Below are 25,000 nucleotides of genomic sequence, written 5' to 3' on the forward strand. Positions count from 1 at the left end.
ATTGTACCTGTCGAATCTCTGTATTCTTACGTGTGTAAACACTTTGTAATAATTGTTTAGTACAGCTAAGAGGACCTTTTAGAGGGTCGAAAGCTCTTATTTTATCATTTATTCACATAAACTTGGTGTTTTACAGTGTTTTTTCTTAACCAATCTGGACAAACACGAAGAATGTGTTTGTCTTATTGGAGTCGTCTTCCTTCTTGGTCCCAGTACTGGAAGTTTTGTCCTAGAATACTGGAGACCTATAATAAAAGCATTCTACCTGTATTCCTACCTATGTAAACTGTATTCCTACCTATGTAAACTGTAGCTACTGTCCATTACTGTTGAAGAGAATTATGTTTATTCACATAAACTTGGTTTTCTACAGTGGCCTTTTTTCTTAACCAATCAGAACAAACACGAAGAATGTATTTTTCTTACAGGATTTTACCTTCTTGAGCTCAGTACCTGGGGTGTGGGTCCTCTCAGTACTGGACACCTGCAATAAAGCCACTCTACCTGACGAATCTCTCTGAATCTCTCTATTCTTACCTGTGTGTCACGGCCACTTCCTGACCGTTCTTGCCCCCAGACAGGACCTTGGACTGTGTGGTAGACTGGATGCTGTGGGCGGGAGAGTGTGACTGACTGACGTGCTTGTGCACTGGAGACGGGTTCTTGATCTGCGGTGCAGTCTTGATGGTCACGCTGGATGTAGTGGTTGTGACGCTGGATGTTGGGTCCACATGGCTCTTGATTTCGATGTGGGACGAGATCTGTTTCTGGGACGATGTTGGGGAGATGCTTTCGCACCCGTCTGCGCTGTATCGGCCGCTGTCTTCCAGGCGAGAGCCTTCCCTGGGTAGAGGGTTGAGAAATACTATTAGGTGGACTTGGGCTTGATTTCTTCATTGGACTCTGTGCTTATTTATTTTGTACCTTAACATCTTAGTATTTTCATTAAAAAATATTTTGTTTCTTGCAGTGTATTTATTTAATGGTTTTGGACCGTAGTATCTTATTATCTTCGTTAAAAAATATTTTATTTTTTTGTAGTGTGCTTATTTAATGGTTTTGGACCTTAACATCTTACTAACTTCATTAAAAAAAATTTTTGTTTCTTGCATTGTGCTTCTTGATTTGATTTTTGACAATAAAGAGGTTGTGGCTTGATGAACTGTGTGTGTCTTGTGTAATGTATGATTAGTCATATTTATGTAATTTTGCTATTTATTCTCTCCCTAAATCAGTATAAGTCAACGTTGAAGACATACTGAAGCCAAATTGCACCTCAACCAGGTACTTTGTCCTAAATTTGTGTAATTTTCTCTATTTCCTGTTGTTTTTTCAGGTTCCTTGTCTTCTTCTGCTACGTTTTATTTTGTTTAATATTAGTATTTCAACTAGTTGCTGTATCCACTGGGTTCGTAATGCCTCGTCTTTGTACTGCTGTATCCATTATGTAGGTCTTCTATCTTTATTTCTCGTGCCATGCAAAAATATAACCTTATGTACAAAGTCAAGACATACATAAATTATAGATAGTTAACAGACAGATAAATATAATGCACAGCCTGTGGATATGATACGCTTCTCCTGAAAGTTTGCGGATGAAATGAAGCGAGAGAGAGAGAGAGAGAGAGAGAGAGAGAGAGAGAGAGAGAGAGAGAGAGAGAGACGCACTTACAAAAAGCTCTCAGACCTTCGTTTATGCTTCTCGTGTTTCTACGGACTCTCCCAATTTTATGTAAAACGGTTTTTATCTGAGATGTCTCGTAAACAGTACACGAGTGTTTTTACATGTTGATTTTGTTGTTGTTATTATTATTATCATTTGGAGGATGAAGCCTATTCATATGGAACAAGCCCACCAAAGGGGCCACTGACTTGAAATTCGAACTTCCAAAGAACATGGTCTTCATCAGGGAAAAGTAAGAGGAGGTAAAAGGAAATACATAAAGAAGAAATCCAACTTATTAAAAAAGAAACAAGAAATTGATAAATTAATAAAGACATAAAAAGTATTAAAATGTCTGGGGAATAGTTTTAAGGTAATAATGCATTATATCTTTGAGTGAACTTCATAAGTTCCAACTGCATGCCATCCTCTGGGAATAAAGGACCTCTGGAACTGAGAAGTTCGACAGCGAAGCACATTTACCACATATTGCTGCTGCTCTTCAGCGAATCTGGCTGCTCTGGGCAGAAAAAGGGGATCAGGGATCAATTGTAAATGTGAAAGATCTCTGTTGAAATGCAACTTACGAAAAACTTATTCAAACACGTGTATGTGTTTGACAAAGGAATGAAGGTTTTTGTGAAATTCTGACATTTACGTATGTCGTACGTGTGCTTTCACTTTCACAAATCTCCACTTCTATATATCATCATTATACACGTACACGATCCCGTGCTAACAGCTCATTTAACATAGCTTCTCTTTTGTGCTAACATTAAATCGACACGAAGTCATTTATCTTTGTGTTTTTCATTGCGAAAGAAAATAATGTACAAGGTATTACGAAATATCGTAAACTTTTGGAATGAAAGACTCTTCTTAGTTCTTCATTTGGCCGAGAACCTTGTCATCGCACGTGATCATTAATATGCCATTCTAATGACAGTTTTCTCGAGATATTTTCAGAATTCGCGTTGAGTTTTGTGGTGTTTTTATTTAATCCTCAAAGTGAAGGAGACGATCTTGTAATCATGAAACAACACTGCACTAAGTTTACGTTGACAGAGGCGTGTTATGTGATAATATATATATATATATATATATATATATATATATATATATATATATATATATATATATACATACATATATATGTATGTAATTATAACCACTCTTATCGCCTGATTCGTTCATCACACATCACCGCAGGTTAAAAAAATGAGGGAGACGGACTGTAGGTCCTGACCAGTTTCAGCTTTTATTTCCAAGTCATTGACTTGGAAATGAAAGTCGAAACCGGTCGGGACCTACTACAACTATCCTCTCATTTTTTTCATTTGTATATATATATATATATATATATATATATATATATATATATATATATATATATATATATATATATATATATATATATATATATATATATATATATATATATATATATATTATATATTCTATATTATTTATTTCTATTTACTTACCTGTCAACTTCGCTGCCCACGTCACTGCCACCGCTGCCACGCCCACTGCTGCTGTGGTCGCTGTTAGAGTCGCTGTCATAGCCGGGCGGGTATTCCCTCTGCTGGGCGAACTTGGCCGGCGGCGGTGGGTAGTGGCGGCGGACCCAGGCGGGTAATCGGCGTTGTAATGCTGAGGGTAATGGGCGAGGGTAGGCCCCTCCTGGTCCTGGGGGCATTTCCCTCCTCCACCTCCTCCACCCCCTACTCCCCCTCCTCCTCCACCGGCATCTCCTATCCCTCCTCCTACGCTGACGATCACCATTTTGGGTTTCGAGTCTGGAAGGAAGGAAGGAAGGTTGTAAGAAATTGTCTGTAGGATCCCATAACAAAATTTATATTATTGTAAGTACTATCTTTGAGTTAATGTAATTCGACATAGATCAACAATTAATTTCGTCTATTTTTCTTAAGATTATTATTATTATTATTATTATTATTATTATTATTATTATTATTATTATTAATTTCTTTTGGTCCATCACAGTCATCCTATTCGACCGGGTGGTTTATAGAGTGTGGGGTTCTGGGTTGCATCCTGCCCCCTTACGAGTCCACCACTTTTCTCACCATGTGTGCGGTTTCCAGGAGCACACTCTTCTGCATGAGTCCTGGAACTACTTCGGCATCTAGTTTATCCAGGTTCCTTTTCAGGGATCCTGGGATCGTGCCTAGTGTTCTTGTTATTATTATTATTATTATTATTATTATTATTATTATTATTATTATTATTATTATTTCTTCTCGTTAAAGAAAATTCCAGCATCAGTGGAATTGATTTCTTGTAAGGTCTTTTCAATTCTTCTTCTTATTATTATTATCTTTCCACCAGGGCTGATATTTGCTAATAAGTGGCCGCCGATGAAGAGGAGATCGCAAGAAGAACTGAAAAGACTTCTGATGAAATAAGTTCCACTGATGCTGCCGTTCTATCTTTAACAAGACATGATTGGAAGAGGGTCGTCTCTCCCTATATTATTATTATTAATTATATTATTATATTGTAATAGTCACCAAACAACACGTAGAAAATAAATACATAACCAACGCTATCAATTTCCACCAGTGGAGTCAAGGAGACTTAAACAGCTCGAGAGCGTCAGATACAGATGACGTTCGTCCACTTACGAACGAGTTCGCTAAGTATTAGACGCGTTGAAACAAGTCCCTTCCTTTTGATTGACGATCTTCCAGCAGCCGCGCGAAGGGTTATCGGGGAACAGCCTGGAAAACGAGACCGCTTTTTTCCCACGGAGGATGATTGTAATGTGACCGTGAACTCGCTTCCTCAAAAAAAAAAAAAAAAAAAAAAAAAAAAAAATCCCGTTACGCCAGCTGTCCCGAATTATAATTACTATAACCACCCCTCCCCCCACCTTGCTTATAATTGTTCGATGATCCGTCATCAATACATTTTTCTGTATTTGTTAGTTTTTTTTTTTAAAGTTAATTTTCCTTTTTTAATAAGCGAGATCTCTTCTTTGTGAGTTTCTCTTTACCTCTTCTCAGTTCTTCTTAATGAATAACGTAATATTCTCTAGAATATTATTGATATTCACAACAGATCATTCATAAGCCTATTTATATTCAGCGATGATAATATTCCCCTTATATTTTTGTAATTCATCGATTTGTAATCAAATTCATGTTTTGCCTGTTTTAGAAAACTCAATGGGTCGATTTCCGACTTCAGTTGGAATTTAAACATTTTTGTCATATTGTTCTAGTATTGCATGCTTAAATGCTTTAGTGATATAGATACTCGATTCAAATTGATGTAGTAAACATATTGCTTGATAAACTGGTCTGTAAAGTAATAAAAAATAAAAAATTTTGGATAAAAAGAAAGGTTATGAACGCGAACAATTAACGTTGTTTAATATCAAGAATTATTCCGAAGTAAAACAAGTAACAATTTTTAATATTCATGAAGATTTTCGAAGAAACTCCTTTATGTTAATGACAATCGTGATGATAAAATTGAGAGAAACCCTCTTGAATGCATACGAGATCATTCTCTTTCTCATTAAAATTCCAGGTGTGTGAGAGAGAGAGAGAGAGAGAGAGAGAGAGAGGAGAATGAGGTCGCATATACATGTCATGCGGTAATGAAGATTGTCAGAGCAACGTCCTGTAATGTTCGACAGCGTCTCTGTGGTCCCTCGTTTTCTCACCTGGCTGCAGGTGTCATTAGCACCTTGGGAATGGTTATCACGCCATTAGTCCTCTTGGGGGGTTAGTGCCGTCAGTGCACCTCGCGCAGTGCACCGTAGGCATTAATTAAGTTTTTTTCCGGCGTCCCGTAGGCCCCCAGCTGCTACCCCTTTCATTCCTTTTCGTGCACCTCCGTTCATATTCTCTTTCTTCCACCTTACTTTCCTCAACCCTCTCCTGACAATTGTTTCATAGTGCAACTGCTTTGAAGTTTTCCTCCTGTTACACCTTTCAAACCTTCTTAACTCTTAATTTCCCTTTCAGCGCTGAATGACCACCTAGGTCTCAGCGCTTGGCCTTTGGCCTCATTTTGATATTCCGTTTATTATTGTTACCCGGCTGCAGGTGTTATCAGGACCTTCCGAATGGTCAGGTGTTCATTGTCTTGGTTATCGAGCGATTAAAGTATTTTGAGAATTTGTATATCCGATATTTGAGGGTTGCAGGACACAGGTGAGCAAATACCTCGGTATCAATTTACATGTGTCCTTGAAACTTATATTGCAGTCTCTTATGCTTGTTGGTGCATGGCTGCTTTATTGTTGTTATTATTCAGAAGATAAACTTTTTTCTTATGGAACAAACCCACCAAAGGGGCCATCGACTTGAAATTCAAGCTTCCAAAGAATATTACAGAGTTCATGTGTAAAAAGTAACAGAAGGTAATAGGAAATGCAGAAAGAAAAGATCAGTTATTAGAAAAGAAAACTAAACTGACAACTTAATAAATAAATAGATGTAAATGTAAGTCAGGTATGAAGTAGAGGAGAATTTCTTTAGGGCGGTAATGCATTGCATCTAAGCTTGAACCTTTCACGTTCCATCTGTACAATATCCTCAGGAAGAGGCATTTAATATCTTTTGTTCTTAGGATTGCAATATATATATTTTTTTTATTAACCATATTATGTTTTAGATTACATAGAAAATATTTGCTATTTATAGCTGTCATTGAGTGTGAGATATACACAATTAGCACAGTGGACTCATTACTTTGTCATTTTAGTTTTCTGAAAAGAACACTTATTGTGCCGGCTTTTTCTGTCTGTCCGCACATTTTTCTGTCCACCTTCAGATCTTAAAAACTACTGAGGCTAGAGGGCTGCTAATTGACATGTTGATCGTCCACCCTCCAATCATCAAACATACCAAATTGCAACCCATGAGCCTGAGTAGTTTTTATTTAATTTAAGGTTAAAGTTAGCCATATTCGTGCATCTGGCAGCGGTATGGGCCAGGCCACCACCGGGCCTTGGTCAAAGTCATATGGGCCGTGGCTCATACAGCATTATACCGAGACCACCGAAAAATAGATCGGTTTTCGGTGTCCTTGGTTATACGACGTACAGAAAAGTCGATTGCGCCGAAGGAACTTGGGCGCAATTTTTACTTGTGTTACTTTTGTAACCCAGCCTACATTAAAAGTTAAAGGCTGAAATATTTGTATATGCAGGTTAAAATAGCAAATAAATCTGTATGCGAATTATTGCTCGTATATAAATGTATGGAACTCGTATATTTCTGTCATATCTGGTCAATACAGGTTGTATTATGATAGAGGGTTTAATTGCTACCGTTTAATGACTTACGTAAATATATATATATATATATATATATATATATATATATATACATATACATATATGCATATATAGTATTAATACATGTATACAATATATATACATATTATTATATATATATGTATATATATAATCCATTAATGTATTATATGTATGTAATATATGTATGTAATATATAATATTATATATATATTATATACATAGATACACATATACATAATATGCATATACATGTATTAATTATGTATACAATACATACTACATATCATATATATATATGATGTATATACATATATATATATTATATTTATATATATATATAATGTGTATTATATAGATATATTTTAAAAAATCAAAGTAAAATCCACTTACTCCATTAAATAAGCGAAATACTATCTTTTTCCCGTGGTATTCGCATATATATAATATATCTATATATATATTATATAGTATTATATATTATAATTATATATTATATAATAATAATATAATTATTATATATACATATATCTATACATATATATATATATGTGTATATATATATATATATATATATATATATATATATATATAGTGTGTATTTTTCGTGTTATACCAGAGATACTCAGTATTATCAGTCACTAAATATGCTGCTACTACAATGCAGCCTCTCTCTCTCTCTCTCTCTCTCTCTCCTCTCTCTCTCGTCTCTCTCTCTCTCCTCTCTCTCCTTCCCCTTCCTTTTACGGTAATTATCACCTTCATCTCCGTTCTTAAGCAGAATTGCAGACAGCGCCACTGTCTAGACCCGACGCCTGAATAGCATCCATCATTGTTAGTCTCTCCCGAGGAGAGAGTGCGTTGCAATCAATATTGTCAGTCTGTCTGTTAATTCCTTCTCTTCTTTTACTATTTTAAATGTTTTTGTAATTCCTTTCGTTTTCGGGGACTTTCTGTTTCCTTATAAAAGGGCGGGAGGTTTAACAGATGTATGAGACTGGTTTATCTTTGTTCTGGCATTATTTAAACAACAAAACAACAAAATTATAAAAAGTCCTAATGTTTTTACAACTATATATATATATATATATATATTTATATATATAATATATATATATATATATATATATAGATATATATAGATATATATATATATATATATATATATATATTTTATTATATTATATATAAATTATATCTATATATATATATATATATATATATATATATATATATATATATATAATTTTTATTTATATATATATACCTAGTTATGTATATATGTTTATAATATTCATACAATACACAAGATACATGTATATATATGTATATATAATATACATACATATATACAGTATATACATATACATTATATATACATATATATGTATACATATATGAGTGTGTGCGTCCGTGGCCGTACGTAAATACACGTAGTTTAGAGTACAGTGCTTTTTATCCAGTCCATTTTATTCGACCATATTCCCATACCATTAACATTTTTGCCATCGTTCCATCAGACAAATTGAGTGTCCTTAATCCAGTTGTACACTCACACACGCGCGCTCGCACCCGCCCGCCCAGGCACTGACCTTGAAAATTTGGGTGAGTCAACTTAATGGTTGGGTGTGCATAATTGCGGTCCTCTCACCTGGCTGCCGAAAAAGGCGGGTCAGTTTTTCTGGCGTCGCATTTCCGCGTGCTTCGGATTGTGGAGCTAATGTGTGGGTGTTTCTGTCTTTGGCTACTCAAGTTGTCATCCATTGGAATTTCCGCCTCGCGTCCGGATCGAACCCCGGATTCATGAAATATCGCATTCATTGGTGACTGTGAGTTACTTGTATTTGTAGCTTTAACTTTCTTTTTATTGAATCTTTAGCCAATAAGTTTTCAATGATTTATTCGAATACATTTCTTTGAAGATGGCTGTGGTACGGCCGTACGGGTAAAGCAAGAGAGAGAGAGAGAGAGAGAGAGAGAGAGAGAGAGAGAGAACTCGGAACACTGCTATAAGCAACAATATATATATATATATATATATATATATATATATATATATATATATATATATATATATATATATGTGTGTGTGTGTGTGTGTGTGTGTGTGTGTGTGTGTGTGTGTGTGTGTATAAAATCAATAACAAAATAACATAAGTTCTTTGTTTTGTTTGACCGAGGCATTCGAGTATGATATTATATATTCATATTTGTAATCATTATTCAAAAGGTTTTTCTTAAGCTATTTACTATACAATAAAAGTATAATTATTGTCATTAACCTTCCGTGGTCTTGGACGTCATTATTTCATTAAGTCAGTAATATTCATTTAACGGTAAATAAAGACTCCGATTACAACTCTAGTCTTATAACGTCAATACTCCACAGTTTGCCTTTTATTAGATTTCACTAGAGCCATTTATTTGGTCTTGCTAATCCGCTGGACACGAAATGTTTGAATCGGATTATGCAAATGGGACTTTTAGCTGTTCATTGGCAGAGCGGCAGTTGCTTCTAGTCGCTTATTTAGTGCACAGCGATTTTTATTTTTTATTTTTTCTTCGTTTTTTGTTGTTGTTAAGTCTAGGTCGAGTTTTGCGTGAATGTTAGTTCTTATTTGGAATTAATCTAGGTATTTTTGTGTGGGGGGGGGGGGGGGCTGGGGTTTTGTGTTTTTTTTATTGATAAATTTTTACCTTGTTTTATTGCTGTATTAAATGCATACTATTTTTGTCATCGTAAAAATTCTGCGTTTTAGGCGCTGATACTATTTTTTTCCATCTCATTTCTAGATGTATAGTACCATATATCCTGCTTAGTTCTGTTTTCTCATTCTAGATGCATAGTGCCATTTTGCCCTTCTCAGTTCTAGGCGCATTGTGCCATATTTCCTCCTCAAATCTAGATTCGTAGCACCATTTTCTTTTCATTTCAATTCTGATGGGAAAAACCAACCAACTCCACGCTGCCTGATATCAAGTGCAGTCATGACGAGTATATTTTTCGTTCTACTTTTTTCCCTTCCAAACTTAGGGAACCATGCTGCCGTATTTATTTTCCTTTCTTCACCATTTTCGTGCCCTCTGCAGGCGCGGGAATACCTCACCTTTAACGAACGCAACGGGCGCGCCACAGAGAGAGAGAGAGAGAGCGCTAAATATAACGAGTAGAAAATCGAAGAATAATCTCGCTTTTTGGGACACCCTGTGGAATCTGTAAGGGGGGGGGGGAGACGGGTGGTGTTAGGGGAGGGAGGGGGTGAAGGGGGAGGGGGAGGGGTGAATTCATGTATATTTGGAAAGAGAGAGAGGAGGAGAGAGAGAGAGAGAGAGGCAAAACTTTTGTTTTAGGCATCAAGAAAAAACGGAAGAAGATAGACAAGACGGTGGAGGCGGTGCTCGCTTGCTTGTTTGCCTGTACGTGTGTGCTTGTGCCTGTGCGTTTATGCTTGAGTTTGTGTGCTTGTGCCTGTGCGTTTATGCTTGTGTGTGTGTGCTTGTGCATGCGTATGTGCGCGTTTGTGTGCATCTTCCCTCGCCCCGGAGAAGATCTGACGCTGTATAATTACGCCTCCTTTTCAAGAGGCTTCTCTTCTTGAATCTGAATACGCCAGGATGGTCTAGGACTAGTGGGTGCTTTTGAAAGCGCTTGTGGAGGATGAAGGGTTCAAGAGCCAGATGTCTAGACTCACACAGACTCTGTGCCAGGAATCTTGATGATGTCAAAAGTATGATTTTAAGGCTGTGAATCATATGAACGGTGCATTCATACTTATGCATACTGTATGTATTACACCTGGTGGTACATGCTACGTATTAAGAAGAGAGAGAGAGAGAGAGAGAGAGAGAGAGAGAGATGAATCTATTACATGATACGTATTAGAAGAGGGAGAGAGGGAGGGAGAGAGAGAGACGAGTCTATTACATGATACGTTATTAGAAGAGAGAGAGAGAAAGGGGGGGGGGGGGCGGGAGAAAGAGATGAGTCTATTGCATGATTCGTATTAGAAGATATATATATATATATATATATATATATATATTATATATATAATATTTTAGATGAGAGAGAGAGAGAAGAGAGGAGAGAGAGAGAGAGGGAGAGAGAGAGAGAGAGATGAGTCTGTTGCATGATACGTACCAGAAAAGAGAGAGAGAGAGAGATGAGATGAGATACTAATGCATGAGTAGAGAGAGAGCGAGATGAGTTAAGAGTATTTGAAGAGAGAGAGAGAGAGAGAGAGAGAGAGAGAGAGAGAGAGAGTGTCTAATGTATAAAATCCATGCTCTGTATTGCTGTTGCTTAATTCGGCTGACTAAATGAACCAACGGTAGAGCGTATGTGTATAAATGTATAGGAAACCTGTTGTTACCACTGAAAAAAAAGCAGCTTCGCCAGATCATAAAAGCATTCAATTGCGAGATCTCTTGATGGGACTTTGACACGCAAGCAAGAGTGCTTTGTAAATGGAGGGCGGTGTAAGTATGCCTTACGTGATAAAAGATGACTTCTTCGCTTGTAAGAATGGGCTTGTCTGCGGCCTTTTGCTACACTCATTTTCGCTGCTTTATTTTTTGCAAGACTCATTTTCGCCGAGTCTACTTTGCAAGACTCATTTTTGCTGAATCTTTTTTGCCAGACTCATTTTCGCTGAGTCTTTGTTTTGCAAAACTCATTTTCGCTGATTCTATTTTGCAAGATTTATTTTCGCTGAGTTGTTTTGTAAAGGACTCATTTTCGCAGTCTATTTTTGCTATAGACTAATTTTCGTGGTTTTTTTTTTTTTTTTTTTTTTTTTGCAAGACTCATTTTCGCTTAGTCTTCTTTGTAAAAAAAACTCAAAATCATTTTCGCTGAGTCTATTTTGCTAGTCTAATTTTCGTTTTTTTTTTTTTTTTTTTTTTTTTTGCAGACGCATTTTCGCTGAGTTTTTCTTTTTTTTTTTAATATATACTCATTTTCGGTGAGTTTTTCTCCCGAGTCATTTGCTTTTTTTATCTTCATCTAGATAATATTGAACGAGATTCACGCTTCATATTCATATGAGTAGATTTACGAATTTATGCAAATTTCATATAATATTTGGCGCCAGTTTCGACTGAAATAAATTGACAAGTGACATATTCCAATAAATATATCTAACTTTATTATTTTATCCCTGTTCAAACTGGAAATTACGTGAAGAATGGATGAAATGAATTTGTAGTAATTATATTAAAGTTGCTTATGCAACTATGTAGTAACCTAATCTGAAGTCATAAACACTGACATTATTGAATATATTATCACTTTTGTCTATTAACACATATACTCTCTCTCTCTCTCTCTCTCTCTCTCTCTCTCTCTCTCTCTCTCTCTCTCAGACATTGTTTCGTCAGTCATCTGTTTATTTAGACTCTCTCTCTCTCTCTCTCTCTCTCTCTCTCTCTCTGAGACATTATTTCTTCAGTCATTTTGAATAATGACGACGTCTTATCGACTTCTCTACATTGATTGAGTGAGGAACAGCTACCTGCGCATTACGTAGCACAGACGACCCAGTGCAAGCTGTAATGGTTGATTCTCTTTGTACCTAAGCTAAGTCTATTCACCCTTAGTCACTTATTCTCTGTTGCTATGGCGAAACTAATAATAATTCTTTACCTGTGGCCCGATTCTCTTCAGAATGGCTCTCTTCGATAGCAATATAGCAGAGTGCAATAGGTGGGGTGGAGGGGGGTTGGTGTTTGGGTGGTTGTTAAACTCTTTGATAGCAATATAACAGATTGCAGGGGGGGGGGGGGGTGGGGGGGGGGGGGGGACGGAGTTATGTTTTAGATTTCAAAGTGGGCCTCTCTCTAGAAGTGTCGAAATTCCGGTCAATTTTTTTTCCTTTTTAGTTGACGAGCAAGTCTTGATGATTTTAATGGTATATTGCTGTGGTCGTAGAGGAGAGAGAGAGAGAGAGAGAGAGAGAGAGAAGAGGAGAGAATTCGAGAGAATTATTTATTAAGTATGCTTTTAAGGCGTCAATTAATATTTTGGTAGTAATGCTGATAATACTTGATGAAAAAAAAGATACACTGTGAAATGCTCTCTCTCTCTCTCTCTCTCTCTCTCTCTCTCTCTCTCAACTCATAAAATTTAGTAATTGAAGCAAATCAGTGTGATTTTCTGATAAACTCAGGCGATTCAGTGATATATTTTGCTGTAAAACCAATCCGCCTGATAAAATAATATAATGAAGTTATTACGTTTTAATAAAAACACGAATGTTAAGGATAATGGTTGCATAATTCATTATAGTTTTTATAAAGAATGAAGTTATTACGTTTTAATAAAAACACGAATGTTAAGGATAATGGTTGCATAATTCATTATAGTTTTTATAAAGAAACATTAGCTTTGTGAATGATATGACATGTATTAAAAATACATATAATAGCCACAAAACATCCGATTTATTTCTATGCGTTATTCATCTTTGAAAAACCATTAAAATTTTTCGTTTTTATAGAGAAAATGATTTTATTGCTAGATATTTTAGGGGAAAAACTGAAAAAAAAACATCGTAATTATTCTGTGGTTCCAGAAGTGTCACCCAGACTTACCGTTTTAAGTGCTCTGTAGCTTCGGGTGGTTGAGAGAGAGAGAGAGAGAGAGAGAGAGAGAGAGAGAGAGAGAGAGAGAGAGAGAGAGAGAGAGAGAGTTGCCAGTTCGTGTTTTGTGAACTTACATTATTTCTCCGTATCAAATACCTTCACTATTTTTCCACTGAATACTCTATTTCTTGGAGCCTTTTGCGTGTGGTTATCGTATTATTAGAATAACAATCTGTCATCTATTTTAGCTGTTATTTGTAAAATAACAATCCTGCCTTTTTTTTAAGGTGGTGTAATGGTTGTGAGTGTGATTAGCAATGAACTGGGTTTTAGCGCCCGTGACACTTCCCATCGTCACAAAGGTCAAACGAACAATTATTGTTGTAAAGGAGTTTGTAAAAGAATTTATGGTACCAATAAATGAATCGGCCAAATAGGCCTAGGTGGAGTGCCTAGTATTATCGACGTACAAGTAGGCCTACCAGTACAATTGGTGTTCAAGTAGGCCTAGGTTGCCTACCTAGTACTATTGGTATGTAATTAGGTCTAGGTTGCATGCTTGGTACCATCGGTGTTGCAAGTAGAACTAGGTTGCTTTCTTACTACCATCGGTGTGCAAGTGGGCTTTATTTTGCATGCCTATTACCGATGGTGTTCAGGTAGGCCTAGGTTGTATCCGTATTACCGTTCGTGAGTTGTTCTGTTATAAATTTTGTGGGTTTTCAGGCTGTGCAATTGTTGTAATTGCAGTCTGTAATTCGTTGGACCGTAAACTATGACCCTTGCCGCTGTGACGTCGCTAAATTGTGCCAATAAATTAATCAGTGAAGCAGGTAGGTTTGTCGAAATGCTCTGCTGGGTGCGTTCACGGTTGTTTAATCCATTCAGGGAATTTTGCGGGAGAAATATAAATCTTTAATTTCTGGATTTCTCTTTAGCGAAAGGTCCCTCCATCCCTCCTTTTTTTTTCGGGGGAGGCTGTGTTGGGGGAGTAGTGCAAATGGTCATAATTGTCAGGCACTATAACTCTGGCTACAAAAGGTTGAGACTCGAGGGTGATTAGCACTTCTGCCATATTTTCTTAAACACGTTCAAACTTTTCAGGAGAAAGGGTGACAATCTGCTAGATTTGGCAAAATTTTTGAGCGGCGCTGCCATTTCCTTGCGTATGGATAATTAAGAGAAGTGACCGCCAAGGGTCAAAGTGTAAGAGGGTTGTTTGTCTCCTCCTTCCATTCGTCGGTACAAAAGCAAAACGCGCAGATCAAAACTTTCTTTCTTGGACCTTGCTGTATATTTTTCGAGGCGCTTAATGCAAATTTTAATTAGGGTATATATATATATATATATATATATATATATATATATATATATATATATATATGTATTATGTTATATATATCGAGCTACAATGTCCTTTAATATCTAATTCGCTCTACCTCGGAATTAATATATTTTCATATATGCTTAACCGAAGGGGAATTTTTTCTCGATAATAGACTTGCCTGGATCGGGCGCGAACCCAGGATCCATCAAATCCAGGAACGTCAGTGGATGCTTTTACCTACTACACTACCGCGGTAGAGCGAATTAGATATTAAAGGACATTGTAGCTCGATATATGTATATGAATCACGGAAAAGTGATATGACTTATATATATATATATATAATATATATATAATATATATATTATATACACATAACCCTAATTAAACTTTGCTTGTGTATGTGTGTATATAAATGTGTGCACACACACACACACACACACACACACACATATATATATATATATATATATATATATATATATATATATATATATATATATAGTACATACACAAGGCATATATTTCTTTAAAACGAAGTCACGTATGCGGATGGAATTTATAAGGAACTGAAAAACACCGAAAATAGAGAGAGAGAGAGAGACAGAGAGAGAGAGAGAGAAGAGAGAGAGAGAGAGACAGAGAGAGAGAAGAGACAGAGAGAGAGATTTCACGCTTTAGTAGAATTTGCCATAAACAAATCTGCAGTTTATCGCATACTTATAGCCAACAAGGTTGACCACAAGTAAGAAGCAAATTTAGTCGACCAGGTATCTTGGCCAGTTCGATGGATGACTTGTATTCAACATGTTTGTGATGTGTCTGCGACATGTTTCCGACGTGTGCACGACGGGTTCTTCTGTTTTGACGCACCCGACCTGGGGGGACACCTATTATTACTTTAAGTTAGAAGGTAATAAATCTTAGATCTTTTGAGAGGGAAACACGACCGAGGTCCAGTTATAATGAAAACGACTTCCTTCCGTCTACTCCGGAGGAACTCATCTACTCCACCTGTTCTAAGACGTATTGGAAAACCCTCCACCAGGAAGTAGTATAGAGGAGGAGGCTACGCTTTAACGAGCTTAGTCATCGCCTGGCCAGAGTAATCGATATTGTCTTTCTTTAGAGAGGCATTTGCGTTAGCTAGTGTTTGTGTGTGTGTGTGTGTGTATGTATATAGAGAGAATACTTCCAATACTTCCTACACATTCTAATCATATTAGACTGCAAAAAAGCAATCAAATTTTATTGTCCCCTTTTACTCATATTTACGATCGTATCGGGTAAGACGGAAATTGCACTTACGCCTAATTTGGATATGCACTGAATGTCGTGTGAAAAGACCATTATCCCACGAGGAAGAGGGGAGGGGTGGGGGGGGCCGGGGGGGGGGGGGTGGGGGGGGGTTGCGTTTAGGTTGCCCAAGGGAGAAAGGTAGCAAGAAGTATATCGAAATGATTGCCACAATCAAAATTCGCGTTCGATTTATGCTTTCGAAAGAAGCGATTCTCAGTCAGTCGTGAGATTTTGACTCCCTGGGTTTTCTTAAGAGTAATTCTTTTAAACACACACACACACACACCACACACACACACACACACACACACACACACACATATATATATATATATATAATATATAATTATTATATATATATATTATATTATATATATATAGATATATAAGAGTTTTCATTATTGAATGAATTACTCCTGATCCGTAGAGTTGCTTGTTAGAAAAACTAGACAATATATACATATATTATATATAGTATATACTACATATATATATATATAAAATATATATATATATATATATACTATATATATATATATATATATATATATATATATATTTATATATATAATTAATATATTATAATATATATATATATAATATTAATAATATAATATTTTGATCTATAACATGTATGTATATGTGTGAATATACATACATACATACATACACATCTTCATCTCACGTTGTCACTGCAATTAGTAGACTCAACCTAATATACCGTGTGCGGACAATTTTTCGAAAACCCATTATTCGAAAGGCAATTGTTCGAAATTTTTTTTTCCAAAACCAAATATTCGAAAACAGTAGTTCGAATGTGTAATTGTTAGAATTTACAATTGATCGAAACAAAAAGTATTCGAATAAGCAGTTTTTCGAAATGAATATTGTTCGAATCCACAAGTAGTATATATATTTGTTGGCATCAAAGTATTTTCTCAAGGGTGAGTGCCAGAAATACGGACACTTCCATTACAGTATCAAAACGCATAAACCAGCCAGCCAATCAATAATCCAATAAAATTAGAAATAAACATTTAACCAACATCTTCAGAGAAATACCACAGTGACCTTCTGGTGCGTATAGCCACAAAAACAGCGTTTTTTTTTTTTTTTTTTTGCTTCAAGCCCTTACCTGAACTTTCGCGGCAAAGACGTACGCCTCCAACGGGATCTCTTCCTCTTCGTTAATTACTGGCCTCACCTGAATTACGGGTAGGACACTCCTCGCCCCCACCCCGGCTCGTAATAAGTTACCAGACTAACAGCGCCGCCCTCTAACCATAAGATATTTACGCTACCTATCCAGCGTGACCCTTCGTGACCCTTCAAGAAGGAGGAGTTGACCTTTCGAAGTTTCTGGGTATAACTGTCAAGTCCTCTAGACACCTCCTATCTCGAATAACGACGTTAGATAGATGTGGGGCTGCTATGTTTGCGCCGTTGGAGAGAGGCCAGAGAGAGAGGAATTGAGAGAGAGAGACGAGAGAGAGAGAGAGAGAGGAGAGAGGGGGAGAGGAGAGAATTGTATAAGCAATAATAAACCAAATGACTCAACCGAATTTTACCATGCCATTGGTGCGGGGTTGCTCAAAAGGGCCCAGGTTTTCTAAGCAAAAAAAAAAAACGAAGGGTGGGAAAAAGGAAAGTTCGGGTGTCATCAAAAAAATAGAGAAGACTCTCTACAAGATTAATAGTGCTGAAGCAGCAATCATTTTTAACAAAACATGTCTACGAGAGGGGCTCTTCCCGAAAAAATAAATTACTAATAATTAATAAAATTAAATAATAAATAATAATAATTTTAATTAATTAATAAATTTAAATAAATTAAATAATAATGGATGATGGATGATTGGATGATGATGATTACAGAATGTTTTGTGCAAAACCAAATTGAAATAGAATTGTCGCAAGATTTGCCTAATAATAATAATAATAATAATAATAATAATAATAATAATTAATAATAATAATAGGGAAGAAGAAACTTAGATTCACAGATTCTCAATGAACAAAACACCTCAGCCTCGACATCCGAATGTTCTATGCGGAACCAACGTGGAAGTGTCGTAAGATTTCCGTTGCCCGCCTGCAAGATTAAAGTTGAATATGCAAAAGGGGAAGTGCAATTGCATCGAGGGGAGAACAGCAAAGCTCTTAGATTCAGTTTCAGAGGGAAGAGAGGAGAGGGGAAATCGAAGGAAAGAGGAGAGGGGAACTTAGTTTTAAAAGGACAAGGATTTGCTACACCTTTTACTGGTGTGGAAAGTGACGGAATTTTGCTAAACCGGGAAGATTTCGAGATTTTTAGGGAGAGAGAGAGAGAGAGAGAGAGAGAGAGAGAGAGAGAGAGAGAGAGAGTATGAATGTTGCTGCAGAATATGAAATCAAAAGAGCGCTTTTCACCTTCCTAGTGAACCTTCGATTTCCCTGGACAACGAAATAGCGTTTTATTCTGAGGCTAAAGTCAGCTTCGGAATACTACGTCATTCTTCGGCCACATTAGCGATGAGTAATTGAAGTCTGTCTTCATGCTGTTAAAAGAATACTTCGAGAATAATATTCTGTAATATTTACTTCAGACAGCAGCCTTAACCAAACAGCTATATTTCTCAATATCTCAGTAGGAGGGTTAGCGCATGTCCGAGTGCCCACACCTCATGCGGTGCAGCTGTAGGAGCAATTTTTTTTCGTAAGGTTTCTTTGCCAGCGTCCCTTCGGCCTCCAGTTGCAAACCCGAAACCCTTTTATTTTCCTTTCACGATATCTGCGAGAAGTTTTCCCCTCCCGTTTACACCTTTCAAACATTTTACTCTCAATTTCCCCTGTCAGTGCAGAATGACCTCATAGGTCGCAGCGCTTGGCCTTTGGCCTAAATTCTATATTCTGTTCTATTCTAAGCGGTTATACTGATTCAGAAACTCATAATTTGCTCTTCTGTATTGAAAACAGAATGTCAGACTCTAGAGCGACCGTTAAGAATGTAGTCAGAAATTTTTTTTTGCTAAGGAACATGAAATTAATTGGCAGAATCTGATAAAAACTATTGTAATTCATGGTATTGTGGTAATCTTGAGTATATATATATATATATATATATATAATATATATATATATATATATATATATATATATATATATATGAAAATAATGTAAGTATTGCACATTAAGGAATTTAAAATTTAAAAAGTTCAGAACTTATGAACATCTCTCGCAGAATGAACTGAGTCAGCCAGCTGTTTCTCAAAAGGTTTAGGCCCACGTTTTAAGAACCTCACCTCAGCCAGTGATGCCGAGAATATGGCTTAAAGATGTTAATTATATTTATTTATTCATAGCAAAGTGCGTTAGCACAGTTTGAATCTGACTGGCTTTATCTGAATAAAAGTTATTATTATTATTATTATTATTATTATTATTATTATTATTATTATTATTTTATTATTATTATTTAATTTCCAGAAGATGAACCCTAAAGATAAAAATAACTAATAAAATAATAATAATAAAATAAGGATAAATTTTAAAAATTAAGATAAAGATATTAAAAATGATTAAAAAAAATAATAATATAATATTCCCTGTAGGGGGAGCAGTACCGACAGTGCGCCTCAATTGGTGCACTGTAAACGTTACTTAACGGTCTTTGCAGCGTCTCTCCGGCCCCTGACTGCAACCTCTTTCATTCCTTCTACTGTACCTCCGTTCATATTCTCTTTCTTCCTCCTGCCTTTCCATCTTATCCAACAGTAATTTTTTCTTAGTGTAACTGAGCTTTTCCTCCTGCTACACCTTTCAAACCTCCTTACTGTCAATCCCCTTTCAGCGCCGAATGACTGCATGGGTCCCAGCGATTGGCCTTCAGACTTAAATCCTATATTCTATTCTATTCTGTTCACATGGAACAAACCTGTAGGGGCCACTGACTTGAAATTGAAGCTTCCAAAGAATGTCTTGGTGTTCATTTGAAAGAAGAAACAGAGGGTGATAGGAAATACAGAGAGAAGAGATGAGTTATTAGAAATGAAAAAAAAATTGAGGTTCCAATAGCACAGCATTGGCTGGGTGGCCCCATCTTAATGATAATTCTAGGATATACGTGAAGAGTTGACGAAATGTCGCCATGGAAACCATCTCGTTTAAAATGAATAATCTTAAAGATCTATGCAACAGTAAGCAAATTTGATAATAGTGACCTCCGCCAACTAAGTCTGAGAAGGATGTGGCTTCTCTCAATTAATACGTAGGAATTTTTGGGGGTAATTCTGGCTACCATTTCCATGTTGCGTCAGGGGCAAGAACTGCTAAAGAATTATTATTATTATTATTATTATTATTATTATTATTATTATTATTATTATTATTATTATTATTATTATTATTATTATTATTATTATTATCATTGATTTGAAAGTAAGGCGCGTAGGTTTTATTCATGTTGTATGCGTTTTTACGTATAAAAGTTTTAAAAGGCGGGGCACAGGGACTTAAACCCTGTTTGCAAAAAAAAATTACTTAGTAAAGATTGAAAAGGCAGTTAAGTTTATTAAACAGGGAAAGTAAAATATTAGGAAAAAAAAAGTTGAGAAAATTTCTCTCTCTTCTTCTTCTCTCTCTCTCGTCTCTCTCTCACCTGCTCTCTCGCTTATCATCTCTCATCCCTCTCTCTCCATCTCTTTATATTACGTTTCCAAATCTTGAGAGCCTTATGATTTTAACAGCCGGTAGATTGGCACTAACTGCCGTCTCCCCAGCTATAATGTTGTCCAGGGAGGAATAATCATAACGGTAAATTAGGAGAAATTCAAGGGAACCGGAAAAAATCAAACCCCAAAGTCGGCCACTGTCTATAAACACTACTGGAACAACCGCTATCTAATGGCTGTTAAATGGCAAGAGAACGAGGTTTTAAAAAAAGGCGTGATCCGACCTCCAACTTACTCGAGGCGCATACTAAAATCTGTGGTAAAATAGTGCGTTGTATCACCAACGAAAATTAAAATAAATACGCTATATTTTCTTAGAAATAATTGATCTGCAATATTTAAAATGCACATTATATATTTTTAAAATTTTCATTCTAATCAACGAATCATACATATCCTATCCTAAAATTCCTGTATCTCTAACTCGACGCGAAACACCTTTTTCAGACAGTTTTAGGCTTTTGCATATGGCTTTCATACAACACCCCCCCCCCCCCCCTCCAATCATGAAAAATAACTGCAACAACAACTACAAAGTAGTTTGCAGGCTTACTCCCCGAGCAAGCGAAAAAAATTTTGGGAACCGCGCAAAAGGACCCCCGTTCTTTATAACTGACTTTCACGAGGTCGACAAGAAGCCGAATAAACGTCCTCATAAATTTCTGTGAATGGCGAATGAATGGGAGTCGTCAGGAAGCTGCTTTTCCTCATAAATTATTCGGAAACGTAGGATGATTAAAGGGAAAATCGAGTCTTACGTCAGGGAAATATTATACAGCTTTCCCCTGCAAAAATGAAAGGCCGCGTTGGTTTGGGGGGGGTGGGGGGCGGGGGTTGGGGGGGGGGGGGATTTAAGCCAGCGAAATTGATTGTGTCCCAGTTTTGACGGGAAGGGTGGCTTTGATTGTGATGTACGGTGCGGTAAAGGTATTAAAGAGTATTCAGGTGTTTGCAGTGTAAGAAACAGAAATTCTAAGGGGAATGAATGCTCTTTATTCTCATTTTTGGTTTCAATGCTGTTATTGTTTATTGTTTAATTGGCATGTGATTCACAGTTCTGTGTATGAGAGAGAGAAAGAAAGAGACGAAAGCTGAAAAAACTTGGAGGGATAGAATTAATTAAGCTGAGAGAGAGAGAGAGAGAGAGAGAGGAGAGAAGGAGAGAGCCTAAAGAACTGAAAAAAGAGAGAGAGAGAGAGAGAGAGAGAGAGAGAGGCTAAAGCTGAAAAAAAAAAAACAGAGAGAGAGAGAGAGACTAAAACTGAGAAAACTTTGAGAGATAGAATTCATTAAGGTGAGAGAGAGAGGTTTAAAATGAGAAAATTGAGACAGAACAGAATAAAGCTGACGAGAGAGAGAGAGAGAGAGAGAGAGAGAGAGAGAGATTAGTAACCTGAAAACAACTGCATCTCCCCCCCTGCAATGTTTTTTTGTGTTTTTTTTTTCTTTTTACCGGTATGGAATTGATTGACGTGATTACATTCACCCAGTTGAGCAACGTTTCCCCTAATCCGCGACTTTCCAGGAGGATTGCGTCATGGACTTCCAGACGATTATTATCAGATCCAGCCAAGTAAATTAGAGCGGTTCAGAATGTCTCCCTTCCTTTTGGTTATCCTCTTGTTGACGTCTTCATTGCTGATGTGTTCTTTATTTTTAGTTGTTATTGCTGCGTATGGTTCTTTTTCTTTTCAGTTGTTATTGCTGTTTATGGTTCGATACCTAAGTATTTAGGTGTGCAGTAAGGATTACCCTGATTTGCCTACTGGTAAGGAAAAAAATGATTTAAATTAGGCTATTACATTATAGCCGGTGGGGGGGGGGGGGGGGGGGGGGGGTGGGGCTTGGGGTAGCGGATGCGATGGAATCTGACCGCGGTTAAATTTTGTTAATTTAGTTTTTTTTTCTGGAGTAAAACTTGCTTTTAATTATTGTTTTATTTACTGTTTGAGCGAGAATGTATCTGATGAATTTATGTTTGTGTATATATATATATATATATATATATATATATATATATATATATATATATATATATATATATATGTTATATATATATTTTTATATATATGTGTATATATTATAAATGTGTATATATACATAATTATATTTATATATATATGCATATATATATATATATATATATATATATATATATATATATATATATATATATATATAAAAGCGCATAATACTGGACTCTGATATGAAAAATGCATAGCGTGGATCCATTTAATTTCAAGAAGTAATATCTGTTGTAGTCTAAAATTCTCTCTTTTTTTTTTTTTCTGGGGATCTTTTTCCCACAGTATGTAAGAAGACGTGAAGCACAGTTAATGGTTTCCGAAATAATGACAAGGGTCTGTATCAGCTGAGTCACGCCGAAAAATGAAGGCGCTTCTCTCTCTCTCTCTCTCTCTCTCTCTCTCTCTCTCTCCGTCCCCGAAATTTCGAGTCCTACCCTTTTTTTAAAGAAAAAAGAACGAGCATTTACCAGGAAACCTCTCTCTCTCTCTCTCTCTCTCTCTCTCTCTCTCTCTCTCTCTCTCTCTCTGAGATACATAAAGATTTTTCCCGCCATAACTTCAGTAACAGTTATTCGCTCTATTCTGAAGTTTATAATGAAACAAAAATTGTTCCTAATTTTACGGTTTATTCTCAGTTTTCTTTCTGACATATACGAGTGTTAGTTTTGTTGTTGATTATCAGCAAAATTTTCATTTCATAGTTGTGTTCAAACAGTTTTCATGAATGATTTATCCATTGACTCCACGCTTATTTCATTTATAAATTGAATCTTACATGAATCTGTATGTGTGTGTGTGTGTGTGTGTGTGTGTTCAGATTAATAATCATACGTATATTGAAGGAGATATGAAGAACATTTTGCTTTTTGCTTCTTTATGTAATTTTTAAATTTGCATTATTATTATTATTATTATTATTATTATTATTATTATTATTATTATTATTATATTATTATTATTAGCCGAACCATATTGATATGGGACAAGCCCACCACAGAGGCCATCAACTTGAAATTGAAGCTTTCAAAGAATATTATGGTATTTAGTTGAAAGAAAATAAAGAAGATAATAAGAAAAGCGGAAAGAAGAGAGCAGTTATTAGAAAAGAAAAAAATGATATATTAAATGTAAATACGTAAAAATATGTATAAATGATTAAAGTACCAAATACGAATTGTTTTAGGATAGTAATACAATGCATCTTTTTTATCTTATAATTATGCATACACTATCGAAAAACTCAACCAAACATGTGCAGTAATATTAAGCTGCTTTTTTAGGTAAATTAACGATGAAATCGTTTCATGATTTTTTTTGAATCTCCTAATCCCACGTTGGCCAACCACCGGGAACCGAATTTTCCGATAAGACACGAAAATGACAATGAGATGACGCAATATCAGCCATCACGACTAACTGTTCAGTTTAGTCGGAGTGACGGTAATACGCGGGTCATACCTGTTCATTTTAAGAGTTAAGTTTAACGACATGCCTTTTGTGTGCGCCGTTTTTTTTTTTTTTTTTTTTTTTTTTTTTTTTTGCTTTGTAGTTGACGTTAAAATTACTATTTTTCGTTCACTTTGTAGTGTGCGGTAGAATAATAATAATTATATATATATATATATATATATATATATATATATATATATATATATATATATATAATGTTGTGTGTGTGTGTGTGTGTGTGTGTGTGTGTGTGTGTGTTTTTTTGCTGTGTAGTTTGTTAAATTTTTTTAGTTGGCATTAAAATTATTATTTTAATAATTTTTTTTGCTTTGTAGTCTGCGTTCGATTTTATTTTATTTTTTTATTTTTTTTGCTCAAGTCTGTGCTAATATCTTATTTTTTTCCGTCGTAGTCGCGTCGGATAGATTTTTTCTTTGTTGAGTGCATTGAAATGAAATTAAAAAATTTTTTTTATTGTGAGTCTGCGTTGAAATGATTTATTTTATTTGTACTGCGTTGAAGTTTTTTTTCGTTGTTCGTTAAAACAATTTATTATTGCTTCATTGTGTTAAAATTATTATCTAAAAATTTTTATTTGCTTTGTAGTCTGCACTGAATTTTTTTTCTTGTATCTGAGTTAAAATCTTAGTT

At 35.8% G+C, this 25,000-nt stretch overlaps 1 protein-coding gene across 3 annotated transcripts in view; it reads right to left on the bottom strand.

Moving 5' to 3' along the window:
• LOC135217076 (CAP-Gly domain-containing linker protein 4-like) overlaps positions 1-25,000 on the bottom strand; it is a 136,471-nt gene that overhangs the window by 48,073 nt on the left and 63,398 nt on the right. For 2 of the 3 annotated variants that reach the window (XM_064252759.1, XM_064252758.1), the window contains exons 2-3: positions 3,148-3,462; positions 538-843 (exon numbers count right to left, since the gene is read on the bottom strand). In XM_064252759.1, the coding sequence (XP_064108829.1) occupies positions 538-843; positions 3,148-3,362 (521 nt within the window). In that variant the 5' untranslated portion in view covers positions 3,363-3,462. The remainder of the gene's footprint in view (positions 1-537; positions 844-3,147; positions 3,463-25,000) is intronic. The other variant, XM_064252760.1, reaches the window with a different exon arrangement.

This window comes from Macrobrachium nipponense, chromosome 7, assembly GCF_015104395.2.
Source record: "Macrobrachium nipponense isolate FS-2020 chromosome 7, ASM1510439v2, whole genome shotgun sequence".
Taxonomy (NCBI): domain Eukaryota; kingdom Metazoa; phylum Arthropoda; class Malacostraca; order Decapoda; family Palaemonidae; genus Macrobrachium; species Macrobrachium nipponense.